The sequence below is a fragment of the Delphinapterus leucas genome, chromosome X, assembly GCF_059928025.1.
Source record: "Delphinapterus leucas isolate spDelLeu-1000000601 "Yukka" chromosome X, BTC_Dleu_Yukka2, whole genome shotgun sequence".
Classification (NCBI taxonomy): Eukaryota; Metazoa; Chordata; class Mammalia; order Artiodactyla; family Monodontidae; genus Delphinapterus; species Delphinapterus leucas.
In genome coordinates, this window is record NC_143150.1 from 573,279 (window position 1) to 598,615 (window position 25,337).

General features: G+C 41.2%; 2 protein-coding genes across 2 annotated transcripts; both read left to right on the plus strand.

Moving 5' to 3' along the window:
- The first annotated feature begins 6,962 nt into the window (after positions 1-6,962).
- F8A3 (coagulation factor VIII associated 3) lies at positions 6,963-8,399 on the plus strand. The gene has a single exon (XM_022566298.2). The coding sequence runs from the start codon at positions 7,157-7,159 to the stop codon at positions 8,279-8,281; it is 1,125 nt and encodes a 374-aa protein (XP_022422006.1). The 5' UTR covers positions 6,963-7,156; the 3' UTR covers positions 8,282-8,399.
- Positions 8,400-20,140: 11,741 nt separating this feature from the next.
- RAB39B (RAB39B, member RAS oncogene family) lies at positions 20,141-24,135 on the plus strand. Its single transcript, XM_022566297.2, has 2 exons — positions 20,141-20,760; positions 23,561-24,135. The coding sequence occupies exons 1-2, from the start codon at positions 20,546-20,548 to the stop codon at positions 23,985-23,987; spliced, it is 642 nt and encodes a 213-aa protein (XP_022422005.1). The 5' UTR covers positions 20,141-20,545; the 3' UTR covers positions 23,988-24,135.
- Positions 24,136-25,337: the final 1,202 nt, after the last annotated feature.

A 25,337-nucleotide genomic window follows, 5' to 3' on the forward strand; every position in this document is an offset into this window, starting at 1 on the left:
GAAAACAAAAACTGAACTTTACTTTTGCTCCTTCAAAAGAGAAACAAAGTTCAGCCTCAAAAAAGAGAGATAGGTGTTTTTAGAGGTCTTGGTGGGATTTACATGAAATTTATTTATTTATTTTTTGGCCATGCTGCAGGGCATGTGGGTTTCAGTTCCCCAAACAGGGATGGAACCCATGCCCCCTGCAGTGGAAGCTCAGAGTCTTAACCACTGGACCACCAGGGAAGTCCCTAGATAAAATTTAAATAAAGCAGTGTTTTCATAGGTTCAAAGAAAAGTAAGGCAATGAGTAAAGAGTTAACAGGCCTGGAACAGGCACACGAAAAAATGCTCATCATCGCTAATTATTAGAGAAATGCAAATCAAAACTACAATGAGGTACCAGCTCACACTGGTCAGAATGGCCATCATTAAAAAGTCTACAAATAAATGCTGGAGAGGGTGTGGAGGAAAGGGAACTCTCCTACACTGTTGGTGGGAATATAAGTTGGTACAGCTACTATGGAAAACAGTATGGAGGTTCCTCAAAAAAACTAAAAACAGAGTTGCCATATGATCCAGCAATCCCACTCCAGGGCATATACCCAGACAGAACTTTAATTTGAAAAGATACATGCATCCCTATTTTCATAGCAACACTATTCACAATAGCCAAGACATGGAAACAACCTAAATGTCCATCAACAGATGAATGGATAAAGAAGATGTGGTGTGTGTGTGTATATAGATATAGATAGATAGATATAGTGGAATATTACTCAGCCATAAAAAAGAATGAACTAATGTCACTTGCAGCAATGTGGATGGACCTAGAGATTGTCATACTAAGCGAAGTAAGTCAGAAAGAGAAAGACAAATATCATATGATATCACTTATATGTGGAATCTAAAATACGACATAAATCAACATATCTACGAAACAGACTCACAGACATAGACAACAGACTTGTGGTTGCCAAAGGGGGGCTTGGGAGGGAATGATTGGGAGTGTGAGATTAGCAGAGGCAAACTATTATATATCGGATGGATGGATAAACAACAAGGTCCTACTGTATATAGCTCAGGGAAGTATATTCAATATCCTTTGATAAACCATAATGCAAAAGAATATGTATATACATGTATGTATAACTGAGTCACTATGATGTACAGCAGAAATTAGCACAGCATTGTAAATCAACTATACTTCAATAAAATTAAAAAACAAAAAGAGTTAACAGGCCTGGGTATAGAAAGGGCTCAATGCACTGTCCTTGGAGCCAGAGTTAAGATAAATACATAATGTTGTGTCCCCTCTTTGATGGAAGACTCTGATCTGAGACAATTGTACCTGGACGAGATGGCAAGGTTGTGACTTCTCTGAACATCTCAGATCCTTTTATTCTTACTGATAGGATTTCAAAGAGTCAACTTTTTTAAGATCTATGATTTTAAAGAACAAAGTTTCTCGGGACTTCCCTGGAGATCCAGTGGTTAAGACTCCCTGCTTCCACTGCAGGGGGCACAGGTTCAACCCTGCTTGGGGAACTAAGATCCCACATGCCCCCCAGTGTGGAAAAAAAGAAAGAAACAACGAAAGAAACAAAGAAAGAACAAAGTTTCTCAGTACCATGCCCTTAAACTCAGTAATAGAAGCAGTCTTTTACAGATTACACCATACTTAAAAGTGTATTCAGGGGCTTCCCTGGTGGCGCAGTGGTTGAGGGTCCGCCTGCCGATGCAGGGGGCACGGGTTCGTGTCCCGGTCCGGGAGGATCCCACATGCCGCGGAGCGGCTGGGCCCGTGAGCCATGGCCGCTGAGCCTGCGCGTCCGGAGCCTGTGCTCTGCAATGGGAGAGGCCACCACAGTGAAAGGCCCACATATCACAAAAAAAAAAAAAAAAAAAAAGTGTATTCATGTCATTGCAAAGCTGCAAGTAAGTCTTATCCAACTTCATAGGTACTGATACAGCTCAGAATTACCCTCCTAGACGAAAGGATTATTATCTTCTTAGATGACATTAATACAATTCAATTCAGTAACTACTTATTGAATACTTACTATGTTATTATTATTTAGTTATTTAATCTTCACAACAACTTCATGCCAAAGGAACAGTCCCTATTCTCATGAAACATGCACTTCAATAATGGAGACAGGCAATTAGACGTGCAATTACAATACGTATGTGTTACGAAAAGAGTAAGCACAAGGCTACATAACAGAAGTACATCCTTATGTGTTCCCCCAGCCTGACCTCAAACAAGTTCCACTTGGTCATATAGCCTTTGCATAGCACAACCTCTGTGAAAATTCTTAGAGATGTGTTTTTATGAGAAGTTAAACTTTTTTCCCACTTGGGCAGACACATGACTCCAAAGCATGGTCCTGGATGAACGTAGCATCAGCAACCTGTTCCCCTACTGATGTAAATTACCCAATATGAGAAAGGGAATTTTTATTCATTAGTGTCAAATTTTTAAAAATAAAAAGGAAAATTTTTTCTAATTGTGAAAGCATTACATGTTGGTGCAAACATAGATAGTAGTGGAATAGAGATTCTAAACATAGAGAGATGTATGAAAACTTACTATCTGATAATGTGGCATTTCTGATCAGTGGTGAAACACTAGAACACAATTCAGCTGTGTTTTTTGACACTTTATGAAAAGGATGGCCTTTCCTCCAGTGTCCCATAACATGTTCCTCATTTCTTTGTGAGAGCTCACCAGAAGCACCTTTAGCATTCACATTTCTAGTGACATTCTTGTCACGATGATATGTGTATTCTCCAAGATGACAGAATATTTCTCTACTGCTCTTCTCTCTTCTTTCTGAGCCCAGCCCTCGCCAGAATCACCTATAATGTCCATATTTCTAGCATGCACCTCAAAACTCTTCCAGCCTCTATACATTGCCCACTTACAAAGTTGCTTCCACATGCTTAGCTATTTGTTAGGGCAGCACCCCACTTCTCAGTACCAAAATTTGTCTTAGTCTGCTCAGGCTGCCATAACAAAATACCATAAACTGGCTGGCTTAAATAACAGACATTTATTTTTCATAATTCTGGAGGCAGAAGTCTGAGATCAGAGTGCCAACATGGTCAGATTCTGGCAAGAACTCTCACCCTGGTTTGCAGACAGCTGCCTTCTCACTGTATCCTCACATGGTGGAGAGAGAGAGGAAGCAAGCTCTCTGTTGTCTCCACCTTCATGACCTCATCTAACCCTAATTATCTCCCAAAGGCCCCATCTCCAGATACAGTCACATAGGGGGGTTAGTGTTTCAACATATGAGTTCTGGTGGAGGAGGCACAATTTTAAAACAAGGCTGCCATTTATAATAAAGAAGTAGGTAAGTGTATAGCAGCCAAGTGTCTGGGGATAGGCTTTCTTTTATACAAGTTACAAACTTAAGATCACCTCCAAGATATGCTTTGTGATCAACACAGCTGGAAGGGCCTTGAGGTAAGGAACAAAATACCTTGTGAATTCAGCAGAGTAGGGGATGGTAGATTTGGTTTTCATAAGTTAGGAAACTTCAAAAAGACTATTCAATAAGACTTCCAGTTGCTGAAGGCAATGGTGGCTGCCTTGGTCTATGTCTCCCAATATTTCCTCCAAAAACAATACAGAATAACAAGAACACATTTTAAAAGGCACTAAAACCACATGGTAAACATAACTTGAAGACAGAAAAATACCCAAACCTCAATATGACTCTAAGTTAAAAAAAAAAAAAAAGAAAAAAATACCAAATCCCAGCAAGGACTTGATTCAGACTTTCAAAAAATTGATTAAAAAATGGAGAAAATTACTCAAACTATGAAAATAAATGGAAGAAAAAGATAAAATTATCTCAGAACTGAGGATAAATTAAAAGGTTCCCAAGCAAAAATGGACTCAAGAAAATTTAATAACATGCATGGGAAAAGGCAGAAAAATAACTGAGAGAATGAAAATGACATCTAGAACGAAGTAAAAAGGATCAGAAAGACAAGCAAAAAAGGAAAAGCAGTTGTAAAATTGGAATCACTGGGAAAGAAAAGCAAAACAATGGAACAGAATTAATATTTAAAAGATTTAAACCTATAATCCAAGAAAACTTTCCAAAATTAAAGACCTCAGTCCACACATTGAAAGGTCTCACTGGGTTCCTAGGAAAATTAACCAAATTGATCAATCCAAGGCATATCCTAGTAAAACTATTAGACATGAAAGATAAAGAAAATATATCCTTAAGACCTCTAAGCAAAAAGATCAAATAACCTGTGAAGGTAAATTAATTAACCTGGTGCCAGGCTTTCCAAAACAACATACAAAGCAAGGAAGGCAACAATGAAGTAGCATTTTCAAGAAACTTAGGGAAGAGAGTGTGAGCCAAGAATTTTATATCCAGTGAAACTAGTCTTTAAATATCAAGGTTACGGAAAAAGAAAAAGTTTTAAACAAACCAGTACTTAGATAATGCTGTGTCAATGTGCCCATAAGCAATTTTTAAAAGGTATAGGTACTAACATTATGCAAACATTACTGTTTAGGGAAGTTATGTGATGGGTAAAATACTGTACTGTTTTTGAAACTTCTTTTGATTCTGTAATTACTTCAAAATAAAAAGTTTCAAAAAGGTATAAGTACAAAGGTACTTGTAGAAAAAATACAAACCTCTTTGAATGCTAAAATAAATAAGTAAATTTAAAAAGTAAGCATAGAAAGCACATCTTGTAGAGAAGGAAACATAAAATATAACATTGTATACATAATTGTAAGTTATGACTAAATTGAGGCAAGCATGTCAGTTAGATCAATAAATGTGAATGGGCTTAATTTATCCATTAAAAGAAGAAACTTTTCAATTTGACTCACAAAGCAAGAACCAATCATATGCTGCAGGCAACAGACCACAGAGAGCAAAATGATTGAAAAAAGCCAAAAATAAAAGAAGGGATAAAGACTTACAAGGCAAATGGAAACAATAAGAAATCGGGAGAGGGGTAGTGTTTCTTAGACAAAGCAGAATTCAAGCCAAACATTGAATGTGACAAAGAAGGGTGCTTTTTGACACTAAAATCTGCAATTCAATATGAATCATATAACACAGTAACTAGTTTTATGAAGCAAAAAATATAGAAGATGTATAGAATCAGAGATAAAAACACACTAAAGATAGGAGACTTGAATATACCACTCTAAGCTCAAGTAGGCAAAAATTAAGTAATAACATAGAGGACCTAGACAACATAAAAATGTGGATCTTATGCATTGCACACTAGTATTAAAGAATACATCTTCTCAGGTGTCCACATCACAGAAATTGATTATATGTTAGGTCACAAAGATCAATAATTTCATAAAGTACAAATATTGCAAACAATACTGTCTGATTGATCACAATAAAATAAAACTAGAAAGTATTAAAACATTTTTAAAAGGGCCTTCTGCCTGGGAATTTTATTTATTTATTTATTTTGATGTGGACGTTTTTAAAAATTTATTTATTTATTTATTTATTTATGGTTGCGTTGGGTCTTCATTGCTGTGCACAGACTTTAGTTGCGGTGCACATGCTTCACATTGTGGTGGCTTCTCTTGTTGCAGAGCATGGGCTCTAGGCATACAGGCTCAGTAGTTGTGGCTCACAGGCTCTAGAGCGCAGGCTCAGTAGTTGTGGCGCACGGGTTTGGTTGCTCCGTGGCATGTGGGATCTTCCCAGACCAGGGCTCGAACCTGTGTCCCTTGCATTGGCAGGCGGATTCTTAACCACTGCACCACCAGGGAAGTCCCTGGAAATTATTTTTAAGACCTTTAGTTAAACAACTCTTGGTTGAAAGAAAAAATGCAAATTAAAATTACAGCATTTCTAAAACAAATGATGATATAAACATATCAGAATCTATGGGATGCATTTAAAGCAGTGATCAGAGGAAATGTTATAGCACTAATCACTGTTATCAGTAAAAAATGAAAGATTGAAAATAAATTATCAGTTCAACCCCCCCAAAATTTGCACAACAATGTGAGTATACTTAATAGCCCTGAACTGTACATTTAAAGATAGTCAAAATGGTGCGTTTTGGGCTTCCCTGGGGGCGCAGTGGTTGAGAGTCCGCCTGCCGATACAGGGGACACGGGTTCGTTCCCCGATCCGGGAAGATCCCACATGCCGCGGAGTGGCTGGGCCCGTGAGCCATGGCCGCTGAGCCTGCGCGTCCGGAGCCTGTTCTCCGCAGCGGGAGAGGCCACAACAGTGAGAGGCCCGCATACCGCAAAGAAAAAATAAATGGCACGTGAGAGCAGCGTCGTGATAGGGTGAAGGTGCCAAGGTGACCGACCGCCCTGGGTTCGGGAGGCAGGGGTGGGTGGACAGAGCGCTTGGCATGGACTCCCATGGGGCAGGGGCTTTGACGGGAAGACTGAGGCTTGATCCGGATTGGGGTGGGCAGGACACAATCAACACATAGGCAAAGTCGGAATTAGGGTCACGCAGGGTCAAGAGTTTTTGGTTGTGTTCCCCTAGAGATGCCAAGAGATGCCCTGCTTGGCAACCTGAGTAAACAAGCTGTCAGCTACCGGTTGGAGCCCTGTTCTGGGTAGATCCCAAATGCCGCGGAGCAAGGTAGGCCATGCGCCACAACTACTGAGCCTGTGCTCTAGAGCCCGAGAGCCACAACTACTGAAGCCCGTGCACCTAGAAGCCATGATCCACAACAAGAGAAGCCACCGCAATGAGAAGCCCGCGCACCGCAAGGAAGAGTAGCCCCCGCTCGCCGAAACTAGAGAAAGCCCCTACACAGCAACAAAGACCCAACACTGCCAAAAATAAATAAATTAAATAAATAAATTTGTTTAAAAAATCTGTCACCTAGCAACAGGGGGCGCCCAGCCAGGCCCCGCCCCAGCACCATTGGTCCGCTCACAGAACCGCAGACAGCAGGCCAGGCCCCGCCCCAGGGCCCCTGATTTGCATACACCACCCGCAGCCTGTCCCGGCCGGGCCTCCGGTGCTTGCTATTTTTCATATCACCAGGGCGACGAGAGCTCCCAGCGGCCGAGCCGGCGCGGTCGCCTGGTGGGCCGGAGCCCGTCGCAGGGCACGTCTCAGCCCGCCGCCTTCGCCCAGCACGTGCGCCCACTTGCGTCAGTGCGCCCGGAAGTGCCTAAGCGGCGAACATGGCGGCTTCCGCGGCCGGCCTGGGCGGCGGTGCGGGCCTCGGGCCTGAGGCCGGGGACTTCCTGGCGCGCTACCGCCAGGTGTGCAACAAGCTGAAGAAGCGGTTCCTGCGGAAGCCGAATGTGGCGGAGGCCGGCGAGCAGTTCGGCCAGCTGGGTCGCGAGCTGCGCGCACAGGAGTGTCTGCCGTACGCGGCCTGGTGCCAGCTGGCCGTGGCCCGCTGCCAGCAGGCGCTCTTCCACGGGCCCGGGGAGGCGCTGGCGCTGACGGAGGCCGCGCGCCTCTTCCTGCGGCAGGAGCGCGACGCGCGCCAGCGCTTGGCCTGCCCCGCCGCCTACGGGGAGCCGCTGCAGGCCGCTGCCGCCGCCCTCGGCGCCGCCGTGCGCCTGCACCTGGAGCTAGGCCAGCCGGCTGCCGCCGCCGCGCTCTGCCTCGAGCTGGCGGCCGCCCTGCGCGACCTGGGCCAGCCGGCCGCCGCCGCCGGCCACTTCCAACGCGCCGCGCAGCTGCAGCTGCCCCAGCTGCCCCTGGCCGCCCTGCAGGCGCTCGGCGACGCCGCGTCCTGCCAGCTGCTGGCGCGCGACTACAGCGGCGCCCTGGCGCTCTTCACGCGCATGCAGCTCCTGGCGCGGGAGCACGGCGGCCACCCGGTGCCGCCGCCGGGGCCGCAGCCGCAGCCCAAGCCGCCGGCGCCGCAGCCCGGGGCCGGCGCGGCCTCCGCCCCACCGCTCGCCCTGCTCCTGCCCGGCGCGGGGGCCGCGGCCGCGCCCTCCCCCGCCGCGCTGGGCGCCTTCGCCGACGTGCTGGTCCGCTGCGAGGTGTCCCGCGTGCTGCTGCTGCTGCTGCTGCAGCCGCCGCCCGCCAAGCTCCTGCCGGAGCACGCGCACACCCTGGAGAAGTACTCCTGGGAGGCCTTCGACGGCCACGGGCAGGACAGCAGCGGCCCGCTTCCCGAGGAGCTCTTCCTGCTGCTGCAGTCCTTGGTCATGGCCACCCACGAGAAGGACACGGAAGCCGTCAAGTCGCTGCAGGTGGAGCTGTGGCCCCTGTTGAGCGCCGAGCAGAACCACCTCCTGCACCTCGTTCTGCAGGAAACCATCTCCCCGTCGGGCCAGGGGATCTGACGAGTCCCTCCCAGCGACTCTGTGCCTGTCCCCGAGCCTCACGCACCCGCCTGCACGTTTACGGGGACACAAGAGGCGTTGACCCGGCGCTTCTGCCTTTGCAGTGTATCTTACCCCTGTTGCCACCAGAGGAATGTGGTTGACTACAAGTTATGTTGTTTCCACAATAGCGGCAGAAAAAAAACCATATGGTAGAATCGGAGTAGAGTCTCCGATTCTCTTCCCCAGAAACTGCAACAGAACCATGAGAGTCCCTTCCGCCCCCTTTCCTCTTCTGTTTTCACCCAACTGTCCCCACCCACCCCTCTTCCCCCGCAAGGCTCCCCTCCGCCCGCGTCCTTCTTTCCGACTGAGGGTTAATTTGCACAGCTCTGGCTCGCTACTTAAGCTGCATGATTTTTTCACGGTGACTCTTGATTGCTTAGCGTATTTCGATGTCCACCTGCATGATCGCCCAGTTCCCCCTGTGTTTCATGCGCCCCGTACGTGTTCGTGGGAATCATTGGATTCAGTACTACGCTGTTGTCGCTACAGCCCTCAGTCCATGATAAAGCCATTCTGACCCTCCTAGCTTGTGGTTCGTATTTACCTTATCTGTAAAGTGGGAATAGCTTATCTACCTGGCAGGAGGCGGCAAGCAGAAGCAGATAGCTCCCTTTTAGCTCCAAGATGGATTCGTTCATTCGAAATGGACAGTATGCCTGTGAATCTACAGAGATCATTTGCGATGTGGTCCTTTCTCAGCTGCAGTGCGAATGTGTTCGGTGCAGAGCGGGGTGGGAGTGGGGGTGAGGGTGTGGGCGGGGTGGGCTCCAGAGCAGAGGTGTCAGACGTGCATTGGAGTTTTCAGTTCTGGCTCCATTTCGAGAGGTACGGGTAATCCACGTGGCAGCTTTTATTTGTAGTGCGGATCCTTCTACAAATCTCAGTTAACTCAAATATGTAAAATCAGCATGCTGCTTTGGTACTGTGTGATCGTGTGTATGCCAGACTGTGCCCTTGTTCCCCAAAAGCAGGATGGTGTTCCATTTTTAAACACTAAATTTCCAAGGCTTTTTGGTCCAAACGTTGCATGCAAACCGACTTAGCTGTTTTCTCAAATTCAATTTTATTTCCTTTAGTGTTGAGAGTGATGGTAGGAACTCTTCAGAATATAATCTTTCATTCGGCTTGGGAAAACGCATCCTTTGGGCTGAAGTTGTAGACAGCACTAATCTTTTGAGGTGAGATTTAAGGACACAGTTTGGGAACAGATCTTGGTTTTGCGTATTTGGGGGGGGGAGGGGGAATATGTGGAGTGTTGTCACTATGAGTTAAGTGTCCCAAAGTGGATGGGGCTTTTAGGGTATTCCTTTCTACTTCTATTTCAGCAGTGTGGAAGCAGTGGCTAAGGAAATGTAGGGGAGGCCCATTTGAGACAGATTCAGCCACCCTTCCTGTGCTCTCACTTGGCTGCCTGAAGGGTCTTTCTGAGCCCTAAAAGCCTAGTGCAGCTTGTTGCCAAAGTGGTAAGGGTGCGTGCTCCCTTGTGCTCTTGCTTTTGCTGGTACACTCTTGTCAGCCTGGGCTGCAGCTCTGGCCTCCATCCTATTGTCCTTATGACAAGAATGCTTAGGAATTATGGACCGTGACTGGTGACAGCATTTGGGTTTGGGCGCAAGGAGAAGCCTCCTTAGACCTCTGGTCTAAACTCCTTGCTTTGAGGAGGTGGGGGGAGGAATTGCCAGAGAGCCTGGTATTGGGTATACAAGCAGTATTAGAGTTCTCCAGAGAAACAAAAACAACAGAATCAATCTCTCTCTTTCTCTCTCTGTCTCTCCTCCTTCCTTCCTTCTCTCTCTCTCTCTCTGTCTCTCTCCATATATATATATATATATATATATGTAATTATTCCATGATGTCAGTGTTTAACAATACCTATCTGTTTTAAAAGGTATATTTAAAAAATGAAGTATATAGAATCTCATTACAGATCAGCATTAACAGATGAACATTTGGATTGATTTTAATGGTAGGGAACACTAACTTTGAACCATAGTTAAGTAAAATGTTGTCCCCCCAAAATAACTGTAATCTTCACATGAATAGACCTGTATTACAAAAACATTATTATTATATTTTGAATTTCATCAGTTTGTGGAAATCTTTAAATTCTCTTTTTGTATAGATACCTACATGATATTCTCAATTTTTCCTCTTGGCCCATCAAGTTTTAAATATTTACTTCTTACCTCTTTGCAGAAGATTGCCAACCCTGACAGTATTGGCAACCCCTAGAGAGTGAATACTAAAAATACCTCCAGAAAATCACAGAATTCAGTAAAGTTACAGGATATAAATCTAACAGAAATCAGTAGCCTTCATATATATACACAATAACCAGTTAGAGGACATGATGGTAGAGAAAATGACCATTTACAATAGCAGCAAGGAAGATGAAATATTTAGGAATAAACAACAAGAAATGTTCAAACCTGTACTAGAAAAAGCTTAAACACTCCTGAAAGACACAAATGAAAACTTCAACATACAGAAAGGCCTCCCTTGTTCTTGTTTAGGATGACTCAACACCATAAACATGTTAGTTCTCCATAAAGTAACTTATAAGTATATTGCAATTCCAGTAAAAGTTCCAACAAGCTTTTTGAGGGACCTAGACATATTGATACTAAGTTCATATGAAAAAGCAAACAAGAAAGAATAGCCAGGAAAACACTAAAAAGGAAAAACTATGAGGGAAGAGTAGACTGACAAGATATTAAAGTATATAATAAAGCATCCTTAAGTAAAACAGTGGGGTAGTGGTGTAGGAATAGGCAAACAGACCTGTGAAGTGAATAAAATGTCCTAAAATAGAGCCAGATAAATATGAAAATTTAGTGTAAGGTAAAGATAGCATCTCAAGTATCTAGAGAAAAGATGGACATTTTAATAAATGGTTCTGGGGGGCTTCCCTGGTGGCGTAATGGTTGAGAGTCCGCCTGCTGATGCAGGGGACACGGGTTCGTTCCCCGATCCGGGAAGATCCCACATGCCGCGGAGTGGCTGGGCCCGTGAGCCATGGCCGCTGAGCCTGCGCGTCCGGAGCCTGTGCTCCGCAAGGGGAGAGGCCACGACAGTGAGAGGCCCGCGTACCGCAAAAAAAAAAAAAAAAAAAAAAAAAAAACCAATAAATGGTTCTGGGACAACTGGAAAGCTATTGAGAAAAAAAGATCCATATATCACACCATACACAAAAATAAACTAGGTATATAGGGGTCTAAATATTTAAAAATATACCGTACAAGTATCAGAAGGAAATATTACAAAATTCTTCTTTAGCCTTAGTGAAGGGAAATACTTTCTAACTATGACTTAAAATCAGATGCAGCAAAATTAAAAATTGGTAAATTTGACTTCATAAATTTTTTTTTATGAAAAACCTTTACATGGTTAAAAAGACAAACTGGGAAAAATATTTACAGCATATATTACAAATTAATAGCTAATATTTCTAATTTATGAATATATATTCATTTATATCTTTTACACATTTTTCCATTAAGATTTTGATCCTTTGGCCCATATATGTATATGTGTGTGTGTGTGTGTGTGTGTGTGTGTGTGTGTGTATATATATATATATATACACACACACATATATATGCTTATCTCTATAGAAGAAACACAGAAAGGTAAACAAGAAGCAAATAAAATTGGTTAGCTACAAGGGGTGAAAAGAAATTTTTTATAGTGTTGACTTTTGTAATCATGTTAATGTTCTACATAGTAAAAAGATAAAGTAAAATCAACAATGATAGAACAATAATCGTAAAACAAACCAAAAAGATGAACTCAACTATACTTCAAATAATTAACAAACACTTTCAAGGAAAAAAGAAAAAAACTCATGCCAGTATTTTTTTAATGCAATTCTTTGCCTATATAGTCTCAACCTGAAAAGAACTCGGAACATCAGTAATATCTTGAACCATTCTTAGCAGGCTTGCTTTTTGAAGGGATATGGGAATAACAATTCTGAAACATTCGTGTTTTTTTTTTAATTGTGAAGAAAAACAGACTGTACTGATGAACATATTTGAAGTTGGGCACAGTAGTTGCCAAGGGAAAAAAGTGAAAGTGTATAAACAAGTCACAGTATATTTTTCAAGAGTAATACATTAAAATTTCTTAGTGAGATTTTAAACTTTTAGAATATGTGAAATGAATGTCTACTGCAAACAGAGAAACACCTATCAAGAAAATTATAAAAATTTTATAAAGCAGAAATCTGTAGTATTTGAACCAAGACCACTCCCTCCCTTCCCACCCACCCCCCACCCCACTCATCGCTCCACTCCAGACTGCTGTAGCTTTCTTTTCCCTCCAGAGGGCTTTCTTCCTGGGAGGAGCAGTATATCAACATTTCTCATCCTGACCCCAACTATGTGTTGCTGAGGCTGAATCCCAGGCAAGTGTGGTTGAGAAGTGGCAGTTCTCCTCTTCCACTCAGCCCCCACTTACCAGACTGAGGCTCTACATTGGGTGCAGTGTGTTGAGAAGACTGGGGTCCTGATCATCTTGCTCTCTCCCTGGCTTATGAGTTGGTGGTTCCACTTCAGGCTGATGCCCCTTTCCAAATGTTCAACTCCTAGAGCAGGAGTGTCACTCAGAAAGAAGCTGGCCATTGTCCTCAATCCCAGTTCCAGAGCCCTGGCTCAGAGATTTTGCCCAAAGGGAGGAGCAGACCATAAAACAGCTAGCTCCTAATGTCTTCCCAAAGGAACTGATTTTATTTACAAGAGAGCATGGAGAAGCTCAAACCTAAGGACACCCTCAAGAACAGTGGTGGTTGTAGCGAAAGACACTGGGTAGAAACTTGTGGATCCAATGAAAATACAGACTATCAGCCAGGTAGGAACCTTCCTGGGGTCAGAACAAATATCAAGCATGAACCTCAGAAACTATTCTTCAAAGGAGCTGCAATGTGATGATTGAATTAGTTTGAAGACCAATTTATGCTCCCAAGGCTTTGATGAAAACAATATATTATCAGCTGGCAATTTGTGGAGTTAAAGAAAGTCCTGCCAAAGTCACTGTCATTCCAGGGTAAAACATCATCATGGGGGCGAGAGGACAGACTTCACTAATAATACAGTCCAGCTAGTCACTAAAGAAGAAGAAGAAGAAGAAGAAATTAACAATAACCAACCCTGGGGTGGGGAGTGGACCAACAGTCAGACTTACTACAATATATTGTCTAAAATATCTAGTTTCCAACAAAAAAAATTATGAGACATGCAAAGAAACAAAGTATGATTCATACACTGGGGGCGGGGAAGTAGGCAACAGAAACTGCCTGTGATAGCAGGTAGCTGTCAGATTTAACAGAAAAAGACTTCAAAGTAGTCATTACAAATATGTTCACAGAACTAAAGGAAAGCATGGTTAAAAAAGTAAAGGTCCATACGATGGCAATGTCACATCAAATATAGAATATCAATACAGGGATAGAAAAAAGAACCAAAAGGAAATTCTGGAGTTGAAAAGTACAATAACTGAAATAAATAATTCACTAGAGGGGTTCAACAGATTTCAACTAGCAGAAGAAAGAATTAGCAAATTTGAAGACTTCAATAGAGGGTATTGCAAGCTGAAAATGAGACAGAAAAAGAATGAAAAAAAATGAACAGAGTCTCAGAGAAATGTGGGACACCATCAAGTGCACCGACATAGGCGTAATGAGAATACCAGAAGAGAGAGAAGAGTAGAAAAAATGTCCAAAAAAATATCAGAAAACGTCCTAAATTTATTGAAAAACAATAACCCATACATCCCAAGAAACTCAATGAACTTCTAGTAGGATAAAGATAATGAGATTCACAAATAGATACATCATAGTAAAAATTCTGAAAATCAAAGAAATGATTAAAGTCAAAGAGAAAATCTTGAATGTAACAAGAAAAAAAAATGACTCATCACTTAAAGGGGAACACCAGTAAGATTAACAGTCAAGGACTTCCCTGGTGGTGTAGTGGTTAAGAATCTGCCTGCCAATGCAGGGGACATGGGCTCGATCCCTGGTCCGGGAAGATCCCACATGCCGCAGAGCAACTAAGCCCATGTGCCACAACTACTGAGCCTGCGCTCTAGAGCCTGCGAGCCACAACTACTAAAGCCCACGAGCTCTAGGGCTCGCATGCCACAAGAGAAGCCAACGCAATGAGAAGCCCACACACCACAACAAAGAGTAGGCCCCGCTCGCCGCAACTAGAGAAAGCCCATGCACAGCAACGAAGACCCAAAGCAGCCAAAAAATAATAAAATTAATTAATTGATTTTTTAAAAGATTAACAGTCAACTTCTCAAAAGAAATAATGCAGGGGAGGGGCAAGATAGGAGTAGGGGATTAAGAGGTACAAACTACTATGTATAAAATAAGTAAGCTACAAGGATATATTATACAACACAGGGAATATAGCCAAAATTTTATGATAACTATAGATAAAATATAATCTTTAAAAATTGTGAATCACTGTGTTGTACACCTGGAACTTATATAATACTGTACATCAACTATACCTCAATAAAATAAAGAACAAAAATGGTAAAAGAAGAAAATGCATTGGGATAACAAAGTGATAAAGAAAAACCATAAACCAAGAATCCTATATTCAGCAAATCTTTCAAAAAAGGAAAGGAGATAAAGACATTACAAGATAAACAAACAAGCAGTGACTGAATTTGTTGCAGACCTGCCTTACAAGAAATACTGAAGGAAGTTCTTCAAGCTGAAAGCGACTGCAGATGGCAATTCAAACAAACACACACACACAGACACACACAAAAAAACAGCACCAGTAAAGTGTTTATGTAATTATAAAAGACTGCATAAATGTATATTTTTCTCCTTTTTTTGAACTGACTTTTTTTAATGTATAAAATAATATGTATATGGTGTGCTGTTGGGCCTATAACATAAAATGTAATATACTTGCCAAAAGTGGTGCAAAAGAAGTGACTGGGAGTCAAGCTATATTGGGCTAAGGAAATGACTACAGATGGCAAAGCAATAATTATAACAATGTATTGTTGGATTTGTAATATTAATGGACATAATAGGTATAATAGTAATATTAAAAGGGAGAAAAGGGAATGGAGCTCTATAGGAGTAATGTTTCTATATATTATATAGAATATATATATATGGAATAAGGTAGTATACATCTGAAGGTGATTCTGATAAATTAAGAAATATTTGGTAAACCCTAGAGCAACCACCAAAAAAACCCCTCAAAAATATATCTTAAAAAATCATTTAAAAACTTCAAGTGCCGCATTATAAAATATTCACTTAATGCAAAAAAAAGGTAATAAAGAAGAAATAGAGGAACAAAAAACCCCATAAGTTATATAAAAAGGAAAGAAATAAAATGGCAGATGTAAATCAACTATAGCAATGATAACAATAATACCAATCCAGGAAAAAAGCAGAGATTCTGAGATTGGATAAAATAACATGATAAACTATATGCTGTCTACAGGAGACATACTTAATATTCCAAAATACAAATTGATTGAAAGTAAAAATATGGAAATATATTATGCAAACAGCAACCACAAGAAAGCTGAAGTGGCTATACTAATACCAGACAAAATAGACTTCAAAACAAGAAAAGTTACTGGAGACAAAGAAGAACATTTCATAATGATAAAAGGGTCAATTCATTCTTATTACAAATATATATGCATTGAAAAACAGAAATCCAAAATATACAGGGCAAAAACTGATAGAATTGAAGTGAGAAATAGTTGTACAATAATAGTTGAAGACTTTATACTACACTTTCATTAATGGATAGGACAACTATACAGAAGATCAACAAGAAAATAGGAGACTTGGACCACACTAAAAACCAATTAGACCTAATACATATATATAGAACACTCCACCCAAAAGCAGAATATACATTTTTCTCAAGTGCACATGGAGCATTCTCCAAAATAGACTATATACTATGCCATAAAGCAAACCTTAAGAATTTTAAAAAGGTACAAATGATACAAAGAATGCTCTCTGACCACAAGAAATAAAATTACAAGTAAATAGCAGGAAAAATGTGGAAAACTCACAAATATATAGAAATTAAACAAAACACTCCTAAGTAACAAATGGGTCAAAGGAGAAATCATAAAATAATTTGAGATAAATGAAAATGAAGACCAATATCAAAACTTATGGGATGCAGATAAAGCAGTGCTCAACGTAAATGCCTATATTTAGAGAAAAGGAAGATATCAAATTGATAACATAACTTTACACCTTAAGGAACTGGAAAAAGATGAATAAACTAAATCACACAGAAGGAATGAAATACTTAAGATTAGAGCAGAGATAAATGGAGAGCAAATAAAAAAATAGAATAAACAAAACCAAAAGTTGGTTCTTTGAAAACAAAATTGACAAATCTTTAGCTAGATTGACCAAGAAGAAAAAGAGAGAAGACTCAAATCACTAGAATCATAAATGAAAGAAGGGACACTACTACTGACCTTACAAAATTTAAAAGGAATACATAGTATTCCTTTATAAGGAATACTATGAACAATTGTATGCCAACAAATTGGATAACTTAGATGAAATGGAGACATTTCTACCAAGATACAAACTACTGAAACTGACTCAAGAAGAAATAGACAATTTGAATAGAGCTATAACAAGTGAAGAAAGTGAATTAGTAATCAAAACACTACCCACAGAGAAAAGCCCAGACCCAGATGGCTTCACTGCTAAATTCTAGCAGACATTTAAAGAAGAATTAATACCAGTTCTTCACAAACTCTTACAAAAAGCAGAAAAGGAAGGAATGCTTCTCAGCTCATTTTATGAGGCCAACATTACCCTGATACTAAAACCAGAAGAGGACATCGCAATAAAAGAAAACTATAGACCAATAAATGTCATGCATATGAATGAAAATATCCTCAAAAATACTAGAAATCAAATCCAAAAACATATTTTTAAAATTATACACCATGATCAAGTAGGATTTATACCAGGAATGCAAGGTTAACTCAATATCCAAAAATCAATTAATGTAATACATTATACCAAATAGAATAAAAACAAATCACATGATCATCTCGAAGATGCAGAAAAACCATTTGACCAAACCATAAAGAATACACTAAAAAAATTGGGAATTCCCTGGCGGCCCAGTGGTTAGGACTCAGCACTCTCACTTCCAGGGCCCGGGTTTGATCCCTGGTTGGGGAACTAAGATCCTGCAAAGCTGCATGGTGCAGCCAAAAAAAAAAAAAGTTGAAAAATATAAAATCAATTATATTTTTATACACGTGCAATGAACAATCTGAAAATGAAATTAAGAAAACAATTCACTCAAAATAGCATCAAAAATAATAAAATACTTAGGAGTAACTTAGCTAAAGAAGTGTAAGACTTGTAAACTGAAAACGACAAAGCATTGTTGAAAGAAATTTTAAAAGACCTAAATATATGGAAAGATATTCTATGTTCAAGGATTTGAAGACTTAATTTTGTTCAGATGGCAGTATTCCCCACATTGATCTACAGATTTAATGAAATCTCAATCAATATCATAGCTGCCTTATATGCAGAAATTAACAAGCATATCTTAAAATTCATATGAAATTGAAAGGGGCCCCAAGTAGCCAAAAACAATCTTGGAAAAAGAGAGCACAGTGGGAGGACTCATGCTTCCCGATTTCTAAACTTACTACAAAGCTACAACAGTCAAGAAAATGTGGTGCTGGCAGAAGACTAGACATAGACCAATGGAATAAAATTGAGTCCAGAATTAAACCAGTCTATGGTCAACTGATTTTCAACAAGGGTGCCAAAATCATTCAATGGGGAAAGAGGGACTTCCCCGGTGGTCCAGTCGTTAAGAATCTGCCTTCCAATGCAGGGGATGCAGGTTCGATCCCTGGTCAGGAAACTAAGATCCCACATGCCACGGGGCAACTAAGCCCGCCCACCGCAACTACTGAGCACATGGGTCACAACTAGAGAGAAGCCTGTATGCAGCAAGGAGGAGCCTGCAGGCTGCAACGAAGATCCCGAGTGCCACAACTAAGACCCGACGCAGCCAAAAATAAGATAAATAAATCTATTTTTTTTAATGGGAAAAGAATAGTCTCTCCAACAAATGGTGCTTGAACAAGTAGATATCCACATGCAAAAGAAGGCAGCTGGACCCCTACCTCACAGCATATATAAAAATTAACATAAAATGAATCACAGACCTAAATGTATGAGCTAAAACTACAAAACTCTTAGAAGAATGCTTAGGAGTAAATCTTCATGAACTTGAATTTGGCAAAGTATTCTTAGACATGACACCAGAAGCACAAGCAACAAAAGCAAAAACAGACAATCTTTACTTCATCAAAATTTAAAACTTTGCACTTCAAAGGACACCCTTAAGAAAGTTCAAAAAGGACACACAGAATGGGAGGAAATATTTACAAGTCACATAACTGATAAGAGACTTGCACCTACAATATGTAAAGAACTCTTACAACTCAATAATAAAAGGACAAATAATCCAGTTTTTAAATGGACAAAGGGGGAATTCCCTGGTGATCCAGTGGTTAGAACTCCGAGCTCTCACTGCCAGGGGCCCAGGTTCAATCAATCCCTGGTCGGGGAACTAAGATCCCAAAAGCTGCTCGGCGGCCAAAAAAAAAAAAAAAAAAGGCAAAGGATCTGAGCCTACCTTTCTCCAAGGAAAATATGCAAATGGCCAATAAGAATGTGAAAATATGCACATTGTCATTAGTCATCAGGGAAATGCAAATCAAAACCACAATGAGATACCACTTCATACCCACTAGGATGTCTAGAATCAAAAAGTCAGAAAATAACAAGTGTTGGAAAAGATATGGAGAAATCAGAACCCTCATACACTGCTGGTAGGAATGTAAAATGGTGCAGCCACTGTGGGAAACAGTCTGGAATTTCTTCAAAGGATGTAACATATAGTTACCATAGGTCACAGGAATTCTACTCCTAGGTTTAAACCCAAAAGAGTTTGAACACAAAAAAAACTTGTTCAAACAAAACTTGTACAAACAAAAACTTGTACATGAATGTTCATAGCAGCATTATTCGTAATAGCCAAAAGATGGAAACAACCCAAATGTCCATCAACAGATAAATGGATAAACAAAATGTGTTATGTCACCCAATGGAATAGTATTCAGTTATATAAAGGAATGAAGTCCTGATACATGTTACAATGTGGATGAACTCTAAAACAGCATGGTAAGTGAAAGAAGCCAGTTACAAAAGTCTACATATTCTATGATTCCATTTATTTTTAATGACATCAGATTGGCAAGATTTAAGAAAGAATATCATATATGATGCTTGAAGTAATGCCAAAAAATGGTCTTTTCACACCTTGCTGACTAGAATTTAAATTGCTCAGTATGTTTGCAAAGTATAATGCCCATATACATAACATTTAAAATATTCATACTCTTTGACTTCCTGGTCTTTCTTATTAAGACTCTATTTCATAGAAATAATGTACGTGTGACTATACTTAAGAGAATATTGCAGCATTGTTATGGCAAAAGGAAAATAGTTGGAAATGGAGAGATGCCAATGATTCTTTATTAATTGCAAAAAGCAAGTGTCAGAGTAATGGTCCAGTTCGATCAAATTTTTGTAAAATCAAACAGCAATAAATATGTATATGTATATATATTTTCATAGAAATACACGTGGAAGAATATATAATAAACTGTTAATATCTTGGGGAAGTAGGGGGCAGATAATTATAGACTCCCTTTTTGTATATTTTTGTATTGTTTCGTTAGTTTTAATGAAGAGGTGTTACTTTTGCAATTTGAGAGATAGAGAAAATTTTTAATTAAGAAGAGGAATTAGAAAGGAAGGGAACGAGCTGTTTTCCCGGCCATTTCTGTGTGCGCTTCTCTTACAGACAGTGCGGTCCTGGGCGTCGCCGCTACGTGGAGGATTACAGTAACCCTGTAGTCAGTGATGAGTCAGAGTGCGTGGTGCTGATGCTGCTGCCATTTCATCACCTCTGCGAGCGCAGCATCCATCCCTCCTCTCTCCCTGCGCCTGGGCCTACCTCGCCTCAGGCTGCCAGGCCAACGATGCGCTCGTGGCCGATCTAGATCAGGACCGAGTCGCGCTCTCTGAGGTCTCGGCCGGGCGCCCCCATCTCGCTGCCCACGGCCTGGGCCAAGGAGACCTGCCGAGCCCCGGCCATGGAGGCCATCTGGCTGTACCAGTTCCGGCTCATTGTCATCGGGGATTCCACGGTGGGCAAGTCCTGTCTGATCCGCCGCTTCACCGAGGGCCGCTTTGCCCAGGTTTCGGACCCCACGGTGGGGGTGGATTTTTTCTCCCGTCTGGTGGAGATCGAGCCAGGAAAACGCATCAAGCTCCAGATCTGGGATACCGCGGGTCAAGAGAGGTTCAGGTGGGAGCGCAGCCCGGGCCCGCGAGCAGTGGGAGGGTCTTTGGGGCTTGCACCGTCCCTGGGGAAAGAGGACTTCCTGGTCCTGGTCGCCGCCCTTAGGGAAGGTAGCGAGGGTCTGAGAGTTTCTGCTCAAGCCCACTTTCAGGTAGCTGGGAGTTCAGTGCAGGGAAAGATGCACCCTGGCTGGGAAGGCCAGCCAATAATACATACTGCTCGCACCACAACTGCACCAACCTGCCCCTTGGTGGCTAATAAACTAGAGGGAGTTGATCACTGTAATTCATCAATTTCAGTCCCTATGCTACATTTCGAAAATGTTCCCAGGTCATCCTAATGTAACTGACAGATATAGATAGATGATGTAGAGATAGAGATAAACATAGCTAGATATAGATATAAACATAGATACTATATAGAAATATATATATATATATGAAATAGACACTGATGATTGACGCCTCCTTGCAACCAGCAGACATTGAATGATTATCCACTATATGCCAGACACTGCACTGTTTCTGGGAAAACAGCCTGAGGAAACTCCTGCAAGGGGATGCCATGTAAACAAAACAGACATAGGCATTTCCCTCTTAGAATGTCTGTGCTAGCATACTGGGGGCAAAATAGACCAGCAATTACACAAAAGAGTGCCTTGTTCATATTTGTATGCCCACTGCCTACCAGAACGCTTAGCACATATTGAGTACTCAATGAACAGGTTTAATTTTCTCTTACAACCCTTTGGTGGCCCTTGTAGTATGTATCATTTGTAATTATATGTATGAACACAGATGAGGGAAGCCTAAGTGGAGAAGATGAGGCCTGATGAGTGTGATACCCAAGCAAAACAGGAAAAGCCCAGGGCAAGGAAGCAGTGTGTATGAAGACAGAAGTGAGAGAGAGCAGTGTACACAGAAAACTTTGAGCTACAGTCCTGCCGAGCAGCAGGAACTAGATCAAGAGGGCTCAATAGCTCATGTTTAGGATCGTTTCTTCATTTAGCTATCGAACACTAATCAGGCGTAGAAGATGCTGCTTAGGTGGTTGAAGAGGGGTGGGGAGAAGAGAAAATTTCAAATATCCTTGTTCAGGTTCCCTTTGAACTTGTGATTGCATTTCTCATATTATAATAGAAGAAAGGTATCTTTTATGCTTTTTGGAATTTCTTTCTGTATGAACATCCTTTTCCTATCCACTGATTATTATTTATTGGGTGATAGTGATTTCTAACAGCTCTTTATATATTAAGAACATTAATCCTTTTCTGTCATGGATATTGTAAACTATTTTCCCAGTTTTTCATTTGTCTTTTAACTTTCTTTAAGAACATTTTTTGATGTATGGGAGGTTTTAATTTTTATGTAGCCTTGTGTTGTATTTATAAAGAAAGGGCTTTGCTACTTTCTAAATAGTCACGAACCATTAATGTAATAATGTATTTTAGAGTTTTGACTACAGCTTGCCTATTGATTTCTTGAACCAAGCTGTTCATGAATCACGATCTTTGTTCATGTTGAATTTTCTGGTACACCTACCATTCTCCATGAATCTTCAAACATAAGGGAATTAGAAATGCTTTCAGTCCTTATGGCTGATTTGCCTGGTTCTGGAGGCAAACTCAATTTGTAAGGTTTGTCCTTACCATCCTCTAGCTTGGACTTTAATTCCCTGGAAATTGTTTATTCTGTTACCACTGGGCCATTTGTCCTAAGCCTTAAGCTATTGAGTCCCTCATTGTTTATCTTCATCCAAGGAGACAGAAAAACTAAAAATAAACATAGATCAAAAAGCACAGTAGTAAAAAAGAAAAAAAGCACAGTAGTCTAAAGCAAGTGATTGTACAAGCAAGTAGTTCTACAATGTCTAATATGCTCTGAGAAAAGTACCATAATGCATATTGAAAATGAAGATCCTCAAATCAAGAAGCGAAAATGCATGAGGTTTCTTCTGCTTAAGAAGTAAAGAAAATGTATAATAGGTTTTAGAAACATTCTAAAGCATTCTACAATGCTTTAAATAAATCATATTATTTTAAGGGGAAGCTTTGGCTATTTGGGCAGCTTTTCCCAGCTTGTGGCTCCCGAGTCAGCCTCTTCAAAATGTGTCAGGAAGTGGGGCCAGCAGACACTTGGCTCAAGGCCTTTGCAGACCATCCCTCTTTTTCCTATTCCCGCATGGCCTGGAAAATAAAAAACAAAATTATGCTCCTCCTCACAGAAGAGATTGAGGACCCCTGTTAGATTAAAATAAAAATATAATAATAGACAAACATGGTAATGATAAATGGGAAAAAATGGAGTATATTGTAATATACCTATATACTTATAAGCATTTTCTGTCAACTATCGTAAATTCACTCTTATTTTGTAGAAAATCCTTTTCCAACTACTATAATTTGTAATGAGTTCTCCAGGTCACAGAATACTTTAACATCCATTATTTCATTTGCCTCATGATAACCTGTTACTTAAGTATTCCACTGAACAGAAGAGGAAGTCTCATTCAGCTATTCAGATGTGGGCGTGGAGAGTTAACTGTGGCTCTTGCCTAAATCGAGGGAAAATGCCTGTATGTCCATGAGCATTCGTTTCTAGAAGATTCCATCTCAAAGTTTTGCTCAATTGAGAATTCATATATCATTATTATTATGGAATGACATTTGTATTGCTTTGTTTAAAAAAGAAAACAATTTTCACCAAAGGACTATGTCACTAACCAGAGACAACAGAATACACTGAGTTCATTGAAGTGCAGGAGTTTGGGCGTGGCCTTCATTCTTTACTTCTTTCTTGTGTTGTAGATCCATCACTCGTGCCTACTACAGGAACTCAGTAGGTGGTCTGCTCTTATTTGACATTACCAACCGCAGGTCCTTCCAGAATGTCCATGAGTGGTTAGAAGAGACCAAAGTACACGTTCAGCCCTACCAAATTGTATTTGTTCTCGTGGGTCACAAGTGTGACCTGGATACACAGAGGCAAGTGACTCGCCACGAGGCAGAGAAACTGGCTGCTGCATACGGCATGAAGTACATTGAAACGTCAGCCCGAGATGCCATTAATGTGGAGAAAGCCTTCACAGACCTGACAAGAGACATATATGAGCTGGTTAAAAGGGGGGATATTACCATCCAGGAGGGCTGGGAAGGGGTGAAGAGTGGATTTGTACCAAACGTGGTTCACTCTTCAGAAGAGGTTGTCAAATCAGAGAGAAGATGTTTGTGCTAGTCAGCCCTTTTATCTCCAAAACATGCTCTCCCACCTGAACTTAAAAGTGATCAAAATGAATAGAATCATCGTGTGACTGAAGAGAACTTAACCTCCATATTGGATCCCAAGTGAGCCTCCTCCCCAAAGGGCCCTTGGACAGGTGATGGGCAGGCGGGCGGGCGGGCGGGTGGGTGGGTGGGTGGGGGAGCCTGGGTGCTGGAACTGGCACTTTTTTGTGGCCCATGCTGGGCAGTGGCCGCTCTGTGTGTCCTTTGTGGACCGCATGTCAAGGAGCTGAGGTCTGGGGAGCTAGGCCCCAGAAAAGTACACCCACAGTCAGGACAACTATTTCTTGGTATTTCAGCTCATTCATAGGTCACGATCATAAAGAAATACGTAAAGGGGAGAAAAGTATCACATTGGGAACAATTAGCCAACCTAAAAAAGAGTATGAGATCCGCTTAATCAGTGAGAATATCCTGCACTAAACATATGTGCTGGGTTTGGTTAAAAGGTACCAATTAGCTTCTAAACAGCTCATCTGTAAAATGAGGGGTGTGGACCAGCCTTTTACTAAGACCCTTTCAAGGCCTGGAGTTCTAGTGAAAACGGTGTGAATGTAAAAAAGGGAGGCTATTTACACACTATTACTGTCACACTTGAAAACATGTACAGCCTTGTGAAAGAATAACCAGCTGTGTGTAAGAAATTGTCCCACGCAAATTATCGTGTAAGTAGAAGAGAGAAATACTGTAACTCCAATGCCCTCTTTCCCCTCTGACCACGCCTGGGGTTCACTGCATCGGCGACTGCAATCTGAAGGTAAACACCTGCTCGACAGGAGGTGCTGTAAGCCTTACAGACACGTTACAGTTCATTGACTTACTTATTTGATCATCGTAACAAGCCGTTAGGGTTTCTTCCCCAGTTTACGAAAAAATTAACTGAGGGGCAGGAGAGTCACTTGACCCCTGGTTCTTGTTTCACTGCATCATCCTGCTGTCAGATGAATAAACTGTTATTGTTTGCTTTGGAAGAGACATGACTGTAAATAAATATTCTCTACATGTTAGGATATGTTTCCTTATTGATTACAACTCAGCTATAATCCTGAGGGAACCCGGGCATGAGTCAAAGGTAAAGCCCATTCAGGTATTATTGACAAGAGGATTTTACACAAGTGAATAACTGCACAGTGAAAACACGTTAGAACTGTTCGGGCTGTAAATGTTCTTATCACTGAAACACAGTGGATATATTATTGAAAGGAACCAAATACAGCAATGGGGAGTGGGATGGGGATAAAATACTCACCTCACAATGACCTTGGCCACTTGTTTGCCTTATGCCTACCCTGGGTTCCTGTCT